Source organism: Brachyhypopomus gauderio, chromosome 18 (assembly GCF_052324685.1).
Source record: "Brachyhypopomus gauderio isolate BG-103 chromosome 18, BGAUD_0.2, whole genome shotgun sequence".
Classification (NCBI taxonomy): Eukaryota; Metazoa; Chordata; class Actinopteri; order Gymnotiformes; family Hypopomidae; genus Brachyhypopomus; species Brachyhypopomus gauderio.
In genome coordinates, this window is record NC_135228.1 from 3,053,262 (window position 1) to 3,073,943 (window position 20,682).

A 20,682-nucleotide genomic window follows, 5' to 3' on the forward strand; every position below is an offset into this window, starting at 1 on the left:
ATTAGCTAACACAAACTAAAAGCTCACGAGGCACCAACCACGGAGAACTGACGCACGAGGACCAGCGAGAATACCCTAAACACATTGGAGCATGCCCCCACCATTCTAATTCGAAATATGATTGGTTGATTAAACTGCCAATGCATAATACAAGCTCTCTTAATGTAAAAGGCAAGGGTATGCGACAGATAAACAGAAGGTCCTGGGGGTTGTCCTTTCTCTCTTTTACCTAGAAACAACGGTGTGAAATATTCTGATTGGTTGATGTTTAATTTCAGCACAAGCACGAAAAGTGGATTTGAAGGCTGATTTAAATTATTGTTGAAGCGTATTAACATGTATTACATATAATAAATAAAGCATCTTTTTTAAAATCAATGGGCCTTCAGAGAAGGTTTTGTAGGCCCTGACTGTTCGCCACTGATACACACATTATCTCTCTTATACAAGTACATTATGTCTGTATCTCTCTCTATCTCTCTCTCTCTCTCTCTCTCTCTCTCTCTCTCTCTCTCTCTCTCTCTCTCTCACACACACACACACACACACACACACACACACAAACTCACATAATATTCCATAAAGCAGGCTACATGCAAATCCTTAAAAAATATTAAAAAGTCTTAAATAAAAGATATGGTTTTAAGGTCTTAAAATGTATTCAATTTTTGTCATTTTTAAGAGTGGCATTACATTTCAAAATGACATTACAAATCTCAGTATAACCAGAGAGTAAAAAAGATGGTTGAAGATAAATCAACCATACAGTTTCATTTCAAATCTACCAATTAAAACAGTAGTATTTTGAACCTGTGACGTAACATCAGTAAATGTCCACACACATGGTTGTGCCATTCCCTCTAGTTTAACTATTTAAATGTCCACACACACGCGGTAGCGACATTCACACTTGTTCTCTTGTCAAGTGCGTGTGTGCCATTTCTCGTTATCTGTTATCTCAACTCTGTTGCAGCATGTTTGTGTTGGTGTTATTGTGCAGGCATGTTTGTATGAGTGTGTTTGAGAGACGTGTGTGTTGGACTTTAAATGTGAGTTTGTCTCTCTGCAGGTTGTCTGAATGCAGTATTACAGAGGAAGGCTGTGCTGCTCTGTGTTCAGCTCTGAGGTCAAATTCCTCATCACACCTGAGAGAGCTGAATCTGAACTACAATAAACCAGGAGACTCAGGAGTGAAGCAGCTCTCTGCTCTACTGGAGGATACACACTGTATACTGGAGAAACTACAGTAAGATAATGACTTTGTGTTATTCTAACGAAGGGAAGGATCCTGCCTCTGCCACATAACCTGCCTTATAATACCTTGTGCTATCAGGATCCCATATCTGTACTGTTGGAACACCATGTAACCCATGTCTGTTTGATGTATGCCATCTTTCCCCCCCCTTTTATTTAATTCTTTTACCTCAATGAATTAAATTCTGTTTGGAAGACAGTTGCCAGGCTTGTTTCACCATCTTTCAATATCTCTCTTGAAAAAGACACCTGTCACCTGTCTGTGTCTATACATGTTCTTTTGTGGGTGTAGTTATTTGTTAGAATAATGTCAGACTTGTTGTCCCTAGATTGGACTTGAAGAGCTGCTTCCTTATTAAAGGAGGAAGACATTAGGACATAAAAATTATATTGTAGCTACTTAATTTTTTTAATGGTTATACACATTTCTCAGAACAACACATATTTCCTCAAACTCAAATCTATTAACCATACAAACTATTCTCAAAACCTTACACCAGCAGATAAAAACTCACCTTTGACCAAAATCCTCAAAACCAAATAACCACACAGAATACCATACACTTACAGCAAATATATACACAAACCACAAAATTATAAAATATTAAAGTAAAACAAACTGTGAGAAATCAAAATTCTACAGTTAGACCGTGTTTGCTGAGCCTGTACTTGGTTATGATCTTTCCTTACTTTGACAGTATTAGTGACAGTAATAAGATATTCTGCTAATTCACTCTCTCTCATTTGTCCTTGCCTTTGCAGGCTGTATGGCTGCAGTATTACAGAGGAAGGCTGTGCTGCTCTGTGTTCAGCTCTGAGGTCAAACCCCTCATCACACCTGAGAGAGCTAAATTTGAACTCCAATAAACCAGGAGACTCAGGAGTGAAGCAGCTCTCTGCTCTACTGGAGGATCCACACTGTAAATTGGAGAAACTACAGTGAGTTACTGACTGTCTCATTATCCACAAACATGCACACAGATACACACACACTTTAGTACCTCTTCCCAGACAGCACAAGAGAGAAGATTTTGTGTAAGTATGTCAGATCATCCACAATGCTGGTAACTTTGCAAGAGCAGTGTGTGGTGTAAATATCCATGATGTAGGGTAGAGACACCCAACAATATTTTCCTGCAGGGTCTTGCAGTCTGTAATGGAACAATTCCCAGACCAGGCAGGTTGGTCTGTATTGTCCCTCTGTAAAACAGTGAGAGTTAGTGTTTTGAGTATTATAAGTTTACCTCAACCTTGCTGCTGGTGTAACTGTTCTGCGTTGTGTTGAAAATGATGAGGACGCTCAATTGGATGAAGTCATTTATTCCCTGCACATGGGTTGATAAAATGACATTTAGGGTGGGATAAAATGTGGAGTCTGCCTGCAGCAATGTAATTCTCTTCCCTCTGCTTCTCACACAAAACATTTCTTCATCCATTTTTTTTTATATACATGAACAAAAAGTACACTCAGTGGCCACCACCGGTACTGCACGTGGAATGCAGCCATAACGTTCCAGGCTAGTCACGCTTTGGATCGCACATGCTAGCGGGACCACGAGGTGCACATAGAACATACAAAATGCAAACAACTTAAAATACAAATGTAATAAATTACCTGCACATGGGTTGATAAAATGATATTTAGGGTGGGATAAAATGTGGAGTCTGCCTAAACAAAACAAATGCCGTATTATAATTTGGACTTTCCAATACGAATACATTAAGGCCAACAAAAAAAAAATACAAAACGAGAAAACATCACACAAATCCAATTTATAGATCACCTTACATATCAGGTTAAATTTATGTTAAATCGAAGACATACAAAATAGTGCAAATATGGATTTTAATAACTTATCTCAGACCCACGATTATCCCACCTATCTGCAGCAATGTAATTCTCTTCCCGCTGCAGAAATCCCACAATGCAAAACGGTATAGACCAATTACAAAATAAAAGTCTCAACCCATTTATGCAGGATTTAACAATTTAACAACGTTACACTGGGATTTAGGATCTGGGCCTGGTATTGAGGGTTCAAGGTAAGGTTCTCTGCTAGGGCTACACCAAGTGTGAGGTGTTTGTGAGAAGTTCCACAGATAAACCATCAGTGTTGTGAGGACAGTAATCACTCTATAATATAGACTATAGAGTCTATACTTTCCTGAATTTAACCACTATCTCTTTTGTTTTGTCTACATTCAGAGTCTGGTTGTGTAATTTGCACCAGTCCATATTCACCACTGCTGCTCCTGGTGGTGGCCTTTGCAGAAGAGGGGTTGGATGGGGGTAGGTGGGGGTTGGGTTTACATTTGGTGTGGATTGGTTATAAAATCTCCAAGGGTAAATTACTCCATACTTAGATATGAAGTCAATGAATGAAAATATAAAATCATATGAAATCATCAAAGTTAGGGGCATAAACATTGGCTAACAAAATTGAAATATTAAACAAGTTAGTGTAAACAATGAGCTGTGTGTTATTCATGTCTGTCATAAGGCTATCTGGGACATATTGCATGTCCCTTTTAATTAAAATGGCTTCCCTCTGCATTAGAAATTTAATATGAAAAACATTACTAATCCAGGAAGACCTTAGACTGGGATTATCACTGATCCTTAAAGGAGTCTAGAAAATAGCATCAGGGTTCAAAAGGTTTATATGGGTGAATGTGATGAAGTGGGCAGCACAGAAGATGCCAGAGGCATAGACAAAGTAAAAGAGTTTTTATTATCCATATCTTCAAGTTAAACGATAACTGAAGCCAAAGGTGAACAGCCAGCACAACTAAACAGGTAGTGTAGCTCTCTTCACAACAACAGGAGTACAGGTTGATTATTTGGAACAGGCGTTTATTTCTTGGGCACGTCTTCTCACTTTAATACGTTCCTCCGGTCATACCATGAGAACTACATGCTCTCGTGGTATGAACATAGTACAAAAATACATCAATAAACCGTACAATACAGTTTGTAAACGAATACGAAATAGCGCTTAGCATTAGCATAATACAAAACATGTATAGCGCTTAGCATTAGCATGATACGGCAAATACCTCGTTGGCCACTTGTCTTGAAAAGAGGTTCTTAACTCTTTGAGAATGATTCACACATCTCTTAACAGTCGGTCTTGCTTTTCTGCCATCAAATTAAGATAAGATCCAGGCTTTGTCTTCATCCTTGGGGTCCAGCTGGGTGTGGTGGACCCATTGCATTTTTTGTTAAAATAATCAGCAGATTTAGCCCAATTGCAAGTAAAATAAACAATACATATGTTAAATTAGTTTGCTCTCATTTATTTATTAGTTACTTTTTTATTAAAATGTAACACAATAAGGAAATGAATCATAAAACATGCTGGCTGACAGGCTGGTCCAATGGCTAGCTGCTCACGGGCTGGTGCTAACGGAGCTGGCTGCTGCTCATCCTCCTTTTCATTATCACTATCAGACTCTGATATTTCAGAAATGTGATCCTGAAATTTCTTCTTCTGAATCACCATCAAAATCCTCTGTCTCTTCCAATATCAGCTGTAAGTCTGAACTGAGAATCGTGTGCCATCTTTTATAGCATTTTTTAGCATTTATAGCATCATGTCCCCATGATTGGGTGAAACATACACACACACACACACACACACACACACACACAGGTCCAGAGAGGAGGGAGGGATAATGAGGGCTGAGAGAAAAGATGCTTCTTTCAGATCTCACCCCTTTGTCTCTATAGAGATTCTTCGTCTGCTGTCTGACAATATGCAATCAACCCCTGATGTGACAACCATCAAAAGTGTTGATGGTTGCCCACCTTTGCATGCCAAACACCTCTGTCCTTTGTTTGTATATCCTTTAAAGTCATACTGATGACTATCAACTACCCAACCCAATGTTGATTGCCCACTTTGACTAGCCCAGGGCCCAGTGGACCCTGTACGTAATACAAATGTGAAGGGGGGTGTACGGGGAGGTGGTCATTGAAAATATTTTCTGATTTATGTTGCTCACGGAAAATGAGCCAAGGACCAATGAATCTCAGTTTGAAAAAAAAAATTGTAGAATTTTTTTAAGCTGATTTTTAAAAAATGGGTCCCACAGACCCTTGGACCATATAAGGGTTAAGGCCTTATAATGTGCTGTGATGGAGCCATTTGATAGACCTTCGCAAGGCTGCAGTCCATGAGAACAAATAGAAAAAACATGAATTCTGATTTCCGGTGAGCGCAGCAGCGCACTCTCGCAAGATATAAGAAAATTTACTTTTCTGTATTTTAACTGTAACCATGTGATTTTACCTCAAATCACATAACATATTTTAACCTTACATTACAGATTATTCATTTTATCAAAAATTATGAACAAGAGCAAGAAGCATTTGCATAACATTTACAGGTAGTTCTCTGAAGAGCAGAACAATATGAGGAGGCAGATGAGCATTCAGAGACAGGAACCCATGAGTGTTCATCCATCACTATGTGAAGTTCAGCCATTATGTCCCAGACAAACTAAGCCTTCAGGACTAAAGTCTCTACGTTTGTAACCAAAGTGGTTCTCCTTCTCGCTGCAGGCTGGTTAATTGCGGTATTCCAGAGGAAGGCTGTGCTTCTCTGTGTTCAGCTCTGAGGTCAAACCCCTCATCACATCTGAGAGTGCTGAATTTGAGTGAGAATAACGCAGGAAACTCAGGAGTGAAGCAGCTCTCTACTTTACTGGAGGATCCACACTGTAAACTGGAGAAACTAGAGTGAGTTACTGACTTACTGGTTCTTCATATTCCCATACCTAAACATTCAATATCCATCTCTCACAGACTGAATCACTCTCTCTCACACACACACACACACACACACACACACACACACACACACACACACACACACACACACACACACACACACACACACACACACACACAGTCCCCTTTCTCTCACTGACATACATGTAAACACTGTCCATGTTTGGGGCACTGAGTGAGACTTCAGTTGTTTATTGGTGTGTGTACATGTATGGAGGAAACACACTCTGTGTGTGCATGCGTGCGTGTGTAGATTTTCAGCTGTGAGTGTGAAGTTTTTTTCTCCGCGGGCTGGAACACTGCAGTATTAGAGAGGAAGGCTGTGCTGCTCTGTGTTCAGCTCTGAGGTCAAACCCCTCATCACACCTGAGAGAGCTGAATCTGAACCACAATAAACCAGGAGACTCAGGAGTGAAGCAGCTCTCTGCTCTACTGAAGGATCCACACTGTAAACTCGAGAAACTACAGTGAGTTATTGACTTACTGGCTCATTGTTCACACACAAACACAACACACTTTCTCTCACACTAACTAGCACATACAGTTGTCTTCAAAATAATAGCAGTGTGTTACAAAGTATGAGATAAGGACAAAATCTTTATAATGGCTTTTATTTCCATGCATTCAGAACAATGCAAACTGTTTTCTAACAAAACATGAAGAGAAAAGTATATAATTATGTATATTTAAATTAGCAGCAGGGGCAGGATATTAGCTATGAACCTCTATCCGTGGTTGGAAAAGAATACATCAAAGAAGGGTCTTAAGATCCACCAGGGTAGGAAAAAGTGCCTGATAAAGTGTACAAAGGGACCCCACATTGAAAACTATTTCCTTAGTGGGAGGGCAAATAAGTCAGATGAAGCCCAGTGGCAGGATACTCACTACAGCCCACAGGGTATCAGCACCCCTGATGAAGCTCAAGACAGGCACAGTCCCACCAATTGATATGAGTCAAGAACCCATCCAGCAACAGACGGTGCTAAAAAAGAAAATGGAGGAACAGAAGTCCCAAATTCTATGGCCTAAATCCTGCAACAAAAAGGAATGGGAAACCATCAACACAGACGTTGTTCACCTCCTAGAGGGACTGAATGGGGGTGTAGAAAGAAAACTGGAGAAGATGGGAGAGATTATCTACAGCTATGCCACAGAGAGAGTGGAGTGACATGCAAGACCCCTGGCGCTCAGTAAAAATCCTCAGGCCCACTTATGTCCAGAAGGCCGCAAGAGATCAAGCGGCTGGTCAAAGAGGAAGGTGGCCTGAGAAAGCAGTGGAAGAAGGCCACAGAAGCAGAAAAGGAAGGGCTCGAGTTGCTACAGGGTGACGTCAAACAGCGCCTGGCAATTCTGTGAAGAGTGGAATGCTTGAGAAAGCAACGGAAGAGGAAAGAGCGAGCAAGAGCTGCCTTTTACAGAGATCCCTACAAGTTCACCAAAGACCTATTTGTCAAGGAGAAATCAGGGATTCTCAAGTTACCCATAAGGGAACTGGAAGAACACCTGGGAAAGACCTACTCTCAGGCATGTGCCAGTCACCATCCCACATGGCATGCCACCAGATGGACTCAAGACCCCCTACATAGAGAGAGGTTGAGAACACAGTTAAGCAGGCAAGAACAGCATCAGCCCCTGGGCCCAACGGTATTTCATATCAACTTTATAAGAACATGCCAGGTGCCCTGAAGATCCTTTGGATGTTAATGAAGGTGGTATGGGAAAAATTATTTTTTCATTGCAAAGGGCAGGAGGACTCCTTGACCATACACCAATTCTATCAGATTAGCCTATTGAACGTGGAAGGAAAGATTTTCTTCAGCATAGTGGCACAAAGACTCTCATCATACCTGCTATGTTGACTTTTCAGTGCAGAAGGCAGGGATAGGTAGTTTCTCAGGATGCTTGGAACATGTAAATATTAAAAACTGCATGCACTAAATGGCTGCTGGACAAACTCCAGGTAAACATTAGATGGACACTAATGGAGTTTAAACCCAGCAAATCCTGCATTATCTCTATTATCAAGGGTCCGCTCACTAATGAGAGGTTTCACATCAATGGCGAACCAATACCAACCAATGATCCTGGAGAAGACCATCAAAAACCTTGGTCGTTGGTACAGTACAGAGCTAAAAGACTCCAAACAGTTGGAACAACTTAGGCAGGATATAGTCAGTGGCCTAAATCAGATTAATAGCACTGCTCTCACAGGGAAATTGAAGCTCTGGTGTTTTTAGCTTGGGCTGCTGCCCCGGTTAATGTGGCCAATTTCCATCTATGAGGTTACACTAGCACATACCAATGGATGGAGCGATTGGTAAATGTGCAGGTGAGGAAGTGGCTTGGTTTACCCAGATGTCTAAGCAGCATAAGTTTGTACAGCAATGGAGCCCTTTCTCTGCCGATTTCAAGCCTCATAGAAAAGTGTAAATGCTCCAAAGCCTGACTGAAAATGACCACAGAGTCCAGGGATCCTTTTGTGAGAGGTACAGCTTCTACCTTTGCCACAGGAAGGAAATGAAAACCAGGTACAGCAGTGGCACAGGCAAAGTTCGCGTTAAGACACCGAAACATAGTGGGACAAGTCCAACATGGAAGAGGGCGTATTGGTGTGGGTCTTTCAACACATAGCACAAGGCTACTCCAGGAGAATACCGGCAATTGGTGGAAAAGGAGGTTCGTCACCAGGAGGAAACAGATAGGTGTGCCAGAGCTGTATCCCAAGCCAAACAAGGCCATTGGGTGAGGTGGGATGACGTGGAGAAGAGAAAAATTACTTGGAGCGAACTGTGGAATATGGAGTCTAACGTTGAGCTTTACCATCAGAGCCACATATGATGTCCTGCCCTCTCCAACCAACCTACATCTCTGGTTTGGCGAAGATACAGCCTGTCCCCAGTGCCAGGTCTCAGCAACCTTGAAACATATCCTGGTAGGTTGCAAGACCAGCCTCACTCTGGTCAGATACACCTGGCCAGAGCCGTATAGAGAGAGAGTCGCGACAACGGAAGTTCAAAACGCTTGATGGTCACGTGATTCACGGAGGCTTCAGATAGTTCCAGGAAGTTCAATTTGAGCGCATAAACACAGAGACAGAACTGCGATTTGAGGATTATTGTGAACATATAACGACCAACTTTAGGCTAATTTTAGAGCACATTGCTGTTTAATGCTTTGATTGTTTTATAATTGTTATATATTACGTTCATTTATATATTTAGAGGGACAGGAAGGGGTGAGAAATTCAGATGAGATTAATTTTCTAACATTCATGGTAATTTCTGTAATCCCATGGTATTGGTGACCTAAGTAATCTAAATGACTAATGTACATTTTCTGACAGAAGGAAAATTTTCTTTGACTTCATTGTGCAGAAATATGCTTTAAAAGGGTACATTAAAACACATTACATTTACATCCAGACAGTATATGACATATAAAAATACATAGATAAATTATATATATATATATATATATATATATATATATATATATATATATCTTGTCTTTTTAATACACACTTATTTACAGCAATTAATTCATTAAATAAATCTCTAATAATCTCAAATATGAATATCATGTCAAGCAGTTTTTCTGGGTCCTTTCCTCCATGTTGTTTGTGTAGTGTCCACCATGGTTTGCTGTGTTGCATGGGGATGCTCCAATCGAGCAAAAATGTATGGTTTCCCCACTGATACTGAGAGGAGAAAAAAATGGTTGTCTCAACTAAGCAGGAGCAATCTTACCCTCACTAAAGATTACAACAGCAAATATATATGTGAGGTAATCATCAAACACTGCATTTGCACTTTTCACAATAAACACACTATTGGAAAGCTTAATGCCTGATTTATTAAAATACAGAATAGTGAACAAAAAAAAATCTAAGACTCCAGACAGACTCGGGTGCAGGGTGAGGGTGCTATCTAGTTGCAGGCTCCATTGAATCCCCTATGGTTCTTTGACTTAAAGAGAGAGAGGAGAAAAAGACGGGAGAAAATGATTATTATGAGTATTGATGTGATATGAATTTGAACTTGTTGCACATCCTTGGTTGTTTTTTATACGTGTAATGAGTGTATACGTATCCAGTAAGTGTTCTCTAATACTGTGTATTCACCCACTATGGAATATGTATATGGGTAGACAAAACTGAGTTGTCATGTGTGAGGAGTAAACTCACATCACTCTGCAGGCACATTTTGAGGCAGACCAGTTCATCAAAACCAAACAGGGCAAGACTAGGCTGAGAGCAGATGCTGTTCCCACCATTTTTGTGCATCGCCCCGCACTCAGAAAGAGGAACCCCCCTGCACTACGATGCACCACTGGACCTGTAAAGACAGGGCCCATAGCTGCTGATCACAGCTATAGTGTTGACACAGGTATAATAAGTATGAACTCCTAATAATTATATTATTTCTTTAAGTGATAGAATATTTGTGACGTCGGGGGCGTCGGGACAGAGGCAGCCGGAGACGTGGGTTGAACAGAAGGTGGTTTATTATCCATGGCAACCAGTAATACTCGTAGCACGCAATGCACGGTAAAGCTCGTAGCGCATATACTGCAGATGCAAGGTAAAGCTCGTAGCGCATACACTGTAGATGCAAGGTAAAGCTCGTAGCGCAAACACAGCAGATGCAAGGTAAAGCTCGTAGCGCATACACAGTTGATGCAAGGTGACGCTCGTACAGACACACACGGTAGGGACGTGCAGACACCCAGAGACGCTCGTGTAGTGGCAATGTGCAGCACTGGACCAGACGACCTGCGGGCTTAAGAAGTGCAAAGTAAACAGGAAACAGGTGCTCAGTATGATGGTGATTGCGACTGTGGGAGTGGCTGCGTGCGCGGGGGTGTGTGCTGGGATCGGCTGCTGGCCGGGTTGCGCGCCCTCTGGTGGCGACCCGGCCCCCTCACCGTGACAATATTTAAAACTTAATCACACTAAATAGTATACGTCTTTTATATCCAGCAGTTTCAAAAACTGAGGAAATACGTTAATAAAATAAAAAATAAATAAATAAAACGAAATAAAAAGGAAAATAAAATAAATAAAGGGATAAATAAATAAAATAAAAGGAAATAAAACGTTAGTTGGTACTCCAAAATGGATATCCTAATTTCACCTCCTCGACCCAACACACTCTACAATCACACTCAAATGTTATATTTAACCAATACTTATAGCTACCCCGCAAAAACATCGCGTTTAGGTGAAATGGCATTAAGAGAGGAATTTACAATTAATAGGCTGTCGGTCGTTAATGTGAAATCTCGCTAACCGTATTCGCGTTGTCTTAGCATAGATTTAGTTCCCTAAATCTGCTTATTAAGAGGTGGATAATTCACTAAAATGCTTTAATTCACATTTTAATGCACATGCTAATTTGATTCTGATGTCCTTATAATACACAATCTGATTTTTTTAAGCGTACTAACCTGTAAAAGTGTATCACAGATGGTCCACTGCTCCAGTTTGACTGCGCTGCTCGTATTTGCTGCTAACTTCCGGGAACTATTGACAGGCTCCACGATCCGCCATTGCTGTAAAAAACTGGTCCATTGGAGTGAACGGAGTTGACGCGACTCTCTCTCTATAGGGCTCTGCACCTGGCACCACAACCAAGTATTACAGTGCCTGGCTGCTGCACTGGAAAGTACAAAGGTAACCACCAATGCCATGCCCCTAGAAGCCCAAACTATCACCTGGCAAAAATCCTTTGTTCGAGAAACAGAGAAACAGCCACCTTGTAAACTACTCCAAACCTTATGCCCATTGAATGCAGCTCGGGACTGGGAAATGCGTGTAGACTTAAGTCAGAAGCTCACGTTCCCTCCTGAAATTGCAATGACCAAACTGCGACCAGACCTGATCCTTTGGTCCAGATCCAGGAAACGTGTCTTCATTGTAGAACTGACAGTCCCTTGGGAGGAAGGCATCGATGAAGCATATGAGAGGAAAAGGCTGCGATATGGAAATCTGGCAGGTGAAGCAGAGTGCCGGGGGTGGAAGGTAGATGTACGTGCAGTGGAAATAGAATGTAGGGGCTTTGTAGCTAGTTCTACCATAAGGCTATTGAAGGAGGTAGAACTCGAAGGACAGGCTCAACATCAGACCATCAAGGAACTTGGAACTGCTGCTGAAAGAAGCAGTCACTGGTTTTGGCTGAAGAGGAAGGAGGTGGCATGGGCTGCCAAGAGAGGCAACATATCCTGGATGGATATGTTGCAAACCCCATCCATCCAGGAACAAATGCATCATGTTGATATCTATTATTTAGGGATTTTTAACATCTAGTCGTTGGAAGTTCTGAAGTACTTTAATTACAGAATATAAAACATGAACATTGAGCTGTTCAAAAAAATTACAGCATCTAGATGCATCTTTACAAACTCAAAATATGTTAATTATTATTATAATTTTTTCATTCTTGTGAATCACCAACCTAATACTCAGTTATATAACCAGTTTTTTGAACTGCTTCACATTTGTGTCATATATTGTTAATAATCTCCAGCTCAAATCACAAATTTTGTAGCAATATTGATGTCACACTACAGCCCCAGACCCCTTCCTTTGGGACGTGTATCTGTGTAATCCGTGTCTGTGTATGTACATGTGGGGGTGTGGTTGGGTGTGTGTGTGTGTGTGTGTGTGTGTGTGTGTTCACTCGTGTCATTAGTCTAATGTGTTTCACGCTGTGCTTGTTAGTTAATGTGCATAAAGCGTGTGTGTAACGCCCTGTGCTCGTCTTTGTTAGTCTGACACCCGTGTGTGTTTCCCTTACCAAAAAGAAGTTTATTCAAGTGTACTATGAGTATACTTATTTTGTACTAAAACTGAGGAAGTATACTTGAAGTTTACTTTTTATAAACTATATTTTAGATACTTAAGAAAAGTATACTGAAGTATACTTGGCTTATACTGAAAAGTATAAACAGAAGTCTAAAACTAAGTACATTCATAGTATAGTCTTAGAATAGTATACTGAAGTATACTTGGCTTATACTGAAAAGTATAAACAGAAGTCTAAAACTAAGTACATTCATAGTTAGTCTTAGAATAGTATACTGAAGTATACTTGGCTTATACTGAAAAGTATAAACAGAAGTCTAAAACTAAGTACATTCATAGTTAGTCTTAGAATAGTATACTGAAGTATACTTGGCTTATACTGAAAAGTATAAACAGAAGTCTAAGACTAAGTACATTCATATTTATACTTGTACTTTACTTTTTACATCTTTTTGCCACAAAGTACTAATACTTACTATATCTTGCTCCAAGTGCATAATAAGATCAAGTCATTGAGTCATGCTTAACTTTTAATTTATATATTAATAGTATAATTCTGGAGTTTAAAATGTTATGTTTATGTTAACATTTTTACAAGCATATGCACAAGTTCTGCTTTACCTGTCACACTACAGCCCCTGACCCCTCCCCTTTGGGCGTGTGTTTATGTTGTCTATGTCTAGTCCTCTGTGGATCTTCATGAGTTTGGTTGTGTCTGAGTGTGTTAATTGGTCTCACCTGTGGCTCGTTTCGTGATCATTATGTGGTTTGTCTATTTAATGTGTGTTCGCGCAGTGTCCGTCGTTGTCTAAAAGCTATGATTCAGTGGATGGGGAGAAGCTAATTCTGTCACTGGCCTACAGCGTCAGAATAATCTCAGCAAAAGGAACTGAATGGTCTTTCACTGTGAGACCGGGGTGGGGGCACATTAAACATCTCATCTCTCCTTCTCCCTCAGATCTGCATCTTCATCGGAGAGACGCTGCTGTTTTTGAATTGGGCGATAAGCTAGAGATATACTACGCGTTCGCGTACGCATCATGGCTGCTTCGCGTATCCTGCATCGGTTTGGCGCGTAGATCTTGCACGTCCTCCAAAAGTTAACGCGGCGTAGCGAACAAGGCTGGAAACATACTTGCTGTTTGCCCATGCGTTTGTGTAGACAACGTTCGAGTACGCGTCGCGTTAACTTTTGTAGGACGTGCAAGACCTACGCGCCAAACCGACGCAGGACACGCGAAGCAGCCATGATGCGTACGCAAACGCGTAGTTAACAGCATGTATATCTCTAGCTTAAGTCTACACGTTTCTGTGTGCGTGTTTGGATGTTTATCGTGTCAATAAACTGAAAGTGACGTCAGTCAAGAGGGATTCTGTGTCTCATCCTTCACCACGACCCCATCGTCACAATAAGCTTACTTTTAGTATAGTTGTAGTACAAAATAAAACCTAAATGTAAACTAGTTGTGTACTCAAAGTTTACTATTCTTACACTTAAAGTATACTTAACAGTGTACTTTCATAAACTAAAAACTAGACTAGAAGTATATAACTAGTAAACTAACAGTATACCTGTAAGTTTACTTTTAGTATAGTTGTAGTACAAAATAAAACCTAAATGTAAACTAGTTGTGTACTCAAAGTTTACTATTCTTACACTTAAAGTATACTTAAAAGTATACTTTTATAAACTAAAAAGTGGGCCAATTTAGTCCCAAGAAGTATTGAATTAGTAAACTTACCAGTATACTATTAGTACATTGATATTAGTATACTTACTACATAAGTATATTTCCCAAGTATACTTTAAGTTTACTTAAAAAATAAACTTTAAGTATACTTTTTTTTGGTAAGGGTTATGCTTAATGTGTGCTATCTGCGCTCACACCCAATAAACGTAACGTCAGTGTTTCATTCTAAAGCTGCCTCGTTTTGTTCGTCTCTCACTGCGCATTACAATTGATTGATTATGAATAATTATAAGGGGCACCACCCTGAAATTTCAGGGAAATATGTTTTATATAACTGGAATAGATGAAATGATCATATTTTAGTCTCATTACAACATATATAATTTGTATGAGCATGTGTGAAAGCCATTTTATGTGTTTGTGAAAGCTATTTTATGTGTGTTTATGTATGATGTGCCTGTGGTCTATGTATGAGCACACATGTGTGTACTGAGCTGTAAGTGTGAAATGTTATCCTTATCTCTGCAGATTGTTTAACTGCAGTATTACAGAGGAAGGCTGTGCTGCTCTGTGTTCAGCTCTGAGGTCAAACCCCTCATCACACCTGGGAGAACTGAATCTGAACCTCAATGAACCAGGAGACTCAGGAGTGAAGCAGCTCTCTGCTCTACTGGAGGATCCACACTGTACACTGGAGATACTACAGTGAGTTACTGACTCTTTATACACACACACACACACACACACACACACACACACACACACACACACACACACACACTCCCACCACCCCTGCTTTGGTTTCTCACTCACTTGCTCTTTCTCACACACACAAACCTCATATTGTGTTTTGGGTTTTTAGTGAAGAGTGTATGCATGTTTGTAGAACAGATTCTGTGTGTTTTTGAATGTGAGATTGTGTATGGCTTTTTGTGTGCACAGACCTGTAAACCAAGTTTTTTGTGTCTGTGCAGGCTGTATAACTGCAGTATTACAGAGGAAGGCTGTGCTGCTCTGTGTTCAGCTCTGAGGTCAAACCCCTCATCACACCTGAGAGAACTGAATCTGGGCTATAATAAACCAGGAGACACAGGAGTGAAGCAGCTCTCTGCTCTACTGGAGGATCCACACTGTACACTGGAGAAACTACAGTGAGTGACCTGACCAAGATTAAAAGGTTTTTGTTTGGCATGACTGTAATGGGTATAATATTGCCAAAGCATTTCCAAAATAACAAGAAAACAGTGATAAAATGCTGAAGTATAAAATGTAAAAGGCATATAGTTTTCAGTTTTTCTGTCACATTGTCTCTTTCTCTGCCTCTCTCACACACAAACATCACTCTCTCTGCAGCCCTATTCCATGGGCCTATGCCCCCCCCTCTCACTCACACACACACACACACAAACACAAACACATTGCATGTGTTTGGGTGGTTAGTAAAGAGTTTCTGAGTGTGTGTATGTGTATATGCAAGACATTTTGTGTTTGGGGGTGTGATTCTTGAACTGAGGAGTTTCTCTTTTTCTTTTCAGACTGTTTAACTGCAGTATTTCAGAGGAAGGCTGTGCTGCTCTGTGTTCAGCTCTGAGGTCAAACCGTTCATCACACCTGAGAGAACTGAATCTGAACTACAATAAACCAGGAGACTCAGGAGTGAAGCAGCTCTCTGATCTATTGCAAGATCCAGATTGTACACTGGAGAAACTAGAGTGGGTTACTGTCTTTTTACACCCACAAAGACACACTCACACTTTTTCTGTATAGCAGTAGCACACACACTCTGACATTCTCTTTCACACATTTTCACTCTTTATTACTTTTTTCTCTGTCTTTGTCTTGCGCTCTCACACACACAATCCATGTACTAATCACTAACACATACACACACTCCCCTCTGCCTCTCTCTCACTAACACACACACACAACATAAGACATAAGTGAAGGTTAGTGCCACTTCACTTTCAGCTCCTGTGTGTTGGTGTTATTGTGATTGTGTGAGTAGTTTTTCTCCTTCTCTCTACAGTCTGTCTTGGTGCAGTATTACAGAGGAAGGCTGTGCTGCTCTGTATTCAGCTATGAGGTCAAACCCCTCATCACACCTGAGAGATCTGAATCTGGACCACAATGAACCAGGAGACTCAGGAGTGAAGCAGCTCTCTGCTCTACTGGAGGTAGAGTAAAGCAGAGTAACTGTAAATTGTACAAACTGTAAACTGGAGAAACTACAGTGTGTTACTAATGTAATGTCTATAAATACACACGCAGAATCTCTCTTTCTTCATATAGACAAGATAAGTTTATTATTTAGCATCTTTCATCCACAATGGCAACCCAAAGTGCATCACATAATATTATGAGAAGTTTATTATAGCCCAAGATCTATCACCTTGGGAAGATCTTTAACAAGAATTAAAGTAAAATATTACAAAATGTTTTAAATTGAAATATTAAGAATTTAAAGAGATAAAAATTATGAGAAATTAAATAAAGAATTGAAAGAAGTAAAATGATAAAATACATCAAGAATAAAATACATTGTGGTGCTTAAAAGTTATGTTCTTAAAAATATTCAAATGCTTACTTAAAATAATTTAGGATTTGTTAAAAAAATTCCTGTGCAAGCTAGTTCAAATATATTTTACTCTTATCTATGTGATGAAGCCGCCATCACCTTCATTTGATTCTCTTTTCTGCCAGCGGGTGTTGCGATGGTTCACTTTTTAATAAATATTTAGTATAAATAAATAAAAGCAGTACAAACAGAATAAAAAAAAACAGAATCCTTCCCCAAAGTTTTTCACTTTCCACATTGTTTTTACACATTTAATAAGTATATTAATTAATTAATATTTAGTAGTTTCAGATTTGCGAATGGTAGCCTATTTATGAAGTCAATATTGATGGCAGGAAATATGTGACCTCTCCTTGCCCAGCAGGTCTATTAGCTAACATTTATTATGTAAATGCATTACATTAGGTAGGCCTGTTATTTAAAATACTATCAGGCCTTAGTGTGGTACTAAATCCTGTTGTGTATGGAAATCTGTTTAAAAAATATTCCACCATTTTTTTTTTTATCAATGTTATACGTGGGTATACACATCTCAACATTTGACAACTTTCACAAAACTGTACATGTAATAGTTCAGTCATGAAGGGCTGAACATTCAGTACTGTATGTGTTTGTCACGTATGACCACGCCCCCTCCCTTGGCTGTCACTCCGGACTCCCTCGTGTCTATGTTCCGTGCCTGTTTATCCCGCCCCACTTGTTTGTCTCCGTGATTCCCTGTTTGTTACCACGCCCCCGTGTCATTGCCGTCACCTGTCCCTAGTTTAGTTTCAATGTATATAAGTCCCAGTATTCCCCCAGTCTAGTTATCCGTGGTTTTGTCTAATCAGTCTGGTTGGGCTTTGTTCATTCCCGTTCTCTGTCCTTGATGCCATTCGTGAGTTTGCGCTTAGTGTTTTCTGTTATCCGTCTACATCTGCCTGTTCCGCGTTTTCCCCTCGTGGTTAGTTCCCTGTCTGAATATGCCCGTTATCCTTTTTTGTTCTGGCTGCCCTCCTGGTTTGTCCCATGCCTGTTCGTTTAACACTGGTTTTGGTATTCCCTTGAATAAATCTCGCTCTCCTCAGCGTTTGTGTCCGTCTCCTCGCTCCGCAGCGCGAGCTGCGTTACAGTGTTTACTTAAAATAAAATAAAAAAGTACAATATTTCTTTTACAAAAGTCATGATTTTCTATTCACCATCACAATTCAGCAAATTTATAATTACACTATAAACTTTCAAGACAATGTGATGAATAAACTAGTTTGCAGGTTACATAACAAATGTTGGCTATTAGCAAACAGTCGTTATGTAAATGCATTACATTATTTTATGCATTGTGTAACTTTCAGAGTGATTGGCAGATGATAAAAGGAAATAATAATATTGCTGTTATGATCACAATAGCATTCATGAGGCATTGAGAGCTACAAATTAGTCCACGTCTACACAGGCCTAGGGGAATTGTGGTCAGGCACAAGGTGACGTCAACCCCTTGGATGATGGTATGGGAGAGAGAGAGACTCTCTCTCTCTCTCTCTCTCTCTCTCTCTCGAGCACCCTCTAGAGGTTCTAAAGAAAATACTGTTGATACCCTCTCACAAGTGTTATAAAACACAAAATAAAGTGACAGATAATAATTTTTAAAAATGTGTATGGAGTCATTCCATGTCAAATCAACCAAAATTTTGATTGACCATCTCAGAATCCCTTCAAACTTTCCTGATTTGTAGAGAAGCAAAACAAAATTTATGTTGTGCTAAAATGCAGTATTTACACAAAAAACCAATTTACACAAATTTACACTTCTTGGTTGATTTGACATGGAATGACCCAATAAATATAAAACCTGACGCTGAGTTAGCAGATGTTCAAGTACTTGATAGTCAACTGATGCCATCTGGTGGAGCAATCATAGTTTTTCAGCTTTTTCACCTGTGTCTGTTATGAGTCTGCCCCTTTAAGACTGTTTACAGGGGGCCGTCCGTTATTCGCCTTCCACAACTGGTGCGGCTCAATGTGATGATGGAGGGAGGAGGAAGAGCAGTGTGACAGTATAAAGGGTGGAAGTGGACAAGGACGGGGGGGGGGGGGGTCTGGGTGGGGCTGTTTACACTTTGGTTTTGTGCACATTCGGATTCCCTTGGTTCTATTTTTTGATAATTTGGTTGATGACTCTTACTTTGCACGATTGATTACGATTTCAGATGCCCCCCCCCCCCCCCCCCCCCCCCTTTTTGGTTGTGATACTGTTGCTAGTCTGCATTTGTATATATATTTGTTGCACCAGTAGTAAGGGTGACTGGCTATTTTGTTTCTTGTTTGAGGGTTTGTTTCTGTGTTTAATCTCCCTGAGTTAATCAGGGAGCTAGGAAAGACATAGTTTTTCAGTTCCACAAAGCACAGTCAGCAATTAAGTGACCTGGGCGTCTACAATAAAAAACATACTTGAGTCTCAGAATGATGTAAAGGAGAATGTGCCAGCAGGCACCTCCTGACTCTGCCAAGTCAAAAGTGTACTGAGGGCAACAATTTTGATGAAGTCCCAGGGCCAACATACACACCAGCCAATCAAAAGCACTTAATGTCTATGACATCATCAAAATGAGCCCGTTTAATTTTCTGAAGAAATTCAAATGAACTAACTGACCACTGCCAAAGCCTCAGGTAAGCACAATTTTATTCATCTCTTGCGTTTACATTTACAAATTTTTACATTACAAAAATGTATAAAAATATATTTAGAATATTAATTCTAACAATAAAGGAATATAATACATAAAATATTACGATTTACAGTGAATGGTGCATATTTACTCAGTGGATGAATTCACACCAAACGAGATGCAGCATCGCCCGCCTGAAATGCGTCTTGCCTATATGAGATGAAATGAAACGAAAAATGAAATGTGCCATATTTTGTCAATTGTGATTTTTACACCCCAATCGAAATTTGTCCTCCGCTTTTAACCCATCTGTGCAGTCAGAACACACACACTAGTGATTATTAGGGGGCTGTGGATCACATGTGCCCAGAGCGGTGGGCAGCCCTAGCCCGGCGCCCAGTTGGGGTTAGGTGCCTTGCTCAAGGGCACCTCAGTCATGGCCTCAGGTCTGGGAATCGAACCCACGACCCTCCGGTCACAAGACCAGTTCCCTAACCACCAGGCCATGACTGCCCCGAGATTGTAAACACAATTTATAAAGCCTTAAAATAGTGTATAAAAGCTTAAATAAATATAGTGGTGCGTCCCTACTTTGCGGATTTTCTTTTATCGTGGATGGTTCTGGAACTTAACATTTGCGATAAACGAGGGAACACTTTACAATAGATACAGGTATTTCAATGCAGTGCTGATGTTTAGCCAAATTTGTAGTTAGCTTATCTAGCTAGCTGTCCTAGCTAACTAGCAAGAATGACCTGCTCCACAGTGCATAGGAATGTAGGGTTATATATACATTCGTTTTTGTCACGGTGAGGCGGCCCCCTACCGGTCGCCTCCGTCCACAGCGGCTGTTGTTGTTGTTGTTTTGTGACGTCGTGTGCGTCCCTCAGGTGGGGTCCGTCTCACCTGAGGGTCATTTGTTT

The 20,682-nt window shown here is 40.3% G+C and overlaps 1 protein-coding gene and 1 long non-coding RNA gene across 4 annotated transcripts in view; one reads left to right on the forward strand and one right to left on the reverse strand.

Moving 5' to 3' along the window:
* LOC143481735 (NACHT, LRR and PYD domains-containing protein 3-like) overlaps window positions 1-18,593 on the forward strand; it is a 104,429-nt gene extending 85,836 nt beyond the window's left edge. For 2 of the 3 annotated variants that reach the window (XM_076979847.1, XM_076979846.1), the window contains exons 9-15: window positions 1,070-1,246; window positions 2,017-2,193; window positions 5,819-5,995; window positions 15,068-15,244; window positions 15,514-15,690; window positions 16,075-16,251; window positions 16,566-18,592. In XM_076979847.1, coding sequence (XP_076835962.1) covers window positions 1,070-1,246; window positions 2,017-2,193; window positions 5,819-5,995; window positions 15,068-15,244; window positions 15,514-15,690; window positions 16,075-16,251; window positions 16,566-16,722 — 1,219 coding nt within the window. In that variant the 3' untranslated portion in view covers window positions 16,723-18,592. Of the gene's footprint in view, window positions 1-1,069; window positions 1,247-2,016; window positions 2,194-5,818; window positions 5,996-15,067; window positions 15,245-15,513; window positions 15,691-16,074; window positions 16,252-16,565 lie in introns of all 3 variants that reach the window. The other variant, XM_076979848.1, reaches the window with a different exon arrangement.
* On the reverse strand, window positions 9,880-10,449 carry LOC143481776 (uncharacterized). The gene is made up of 2 exons (XR_013122070.1): window positions 10,230-10,449; window positions 9,880-10,011 (listed from the first exon to the last, which is right to left on the reverse strand). It is a non-coding gene; the product is annotated as an uncharacterized LOC143481776 (long non-coding RNA).
* Window positions 18,594-20,682: the final 2,089 nt, after the last annotated feature.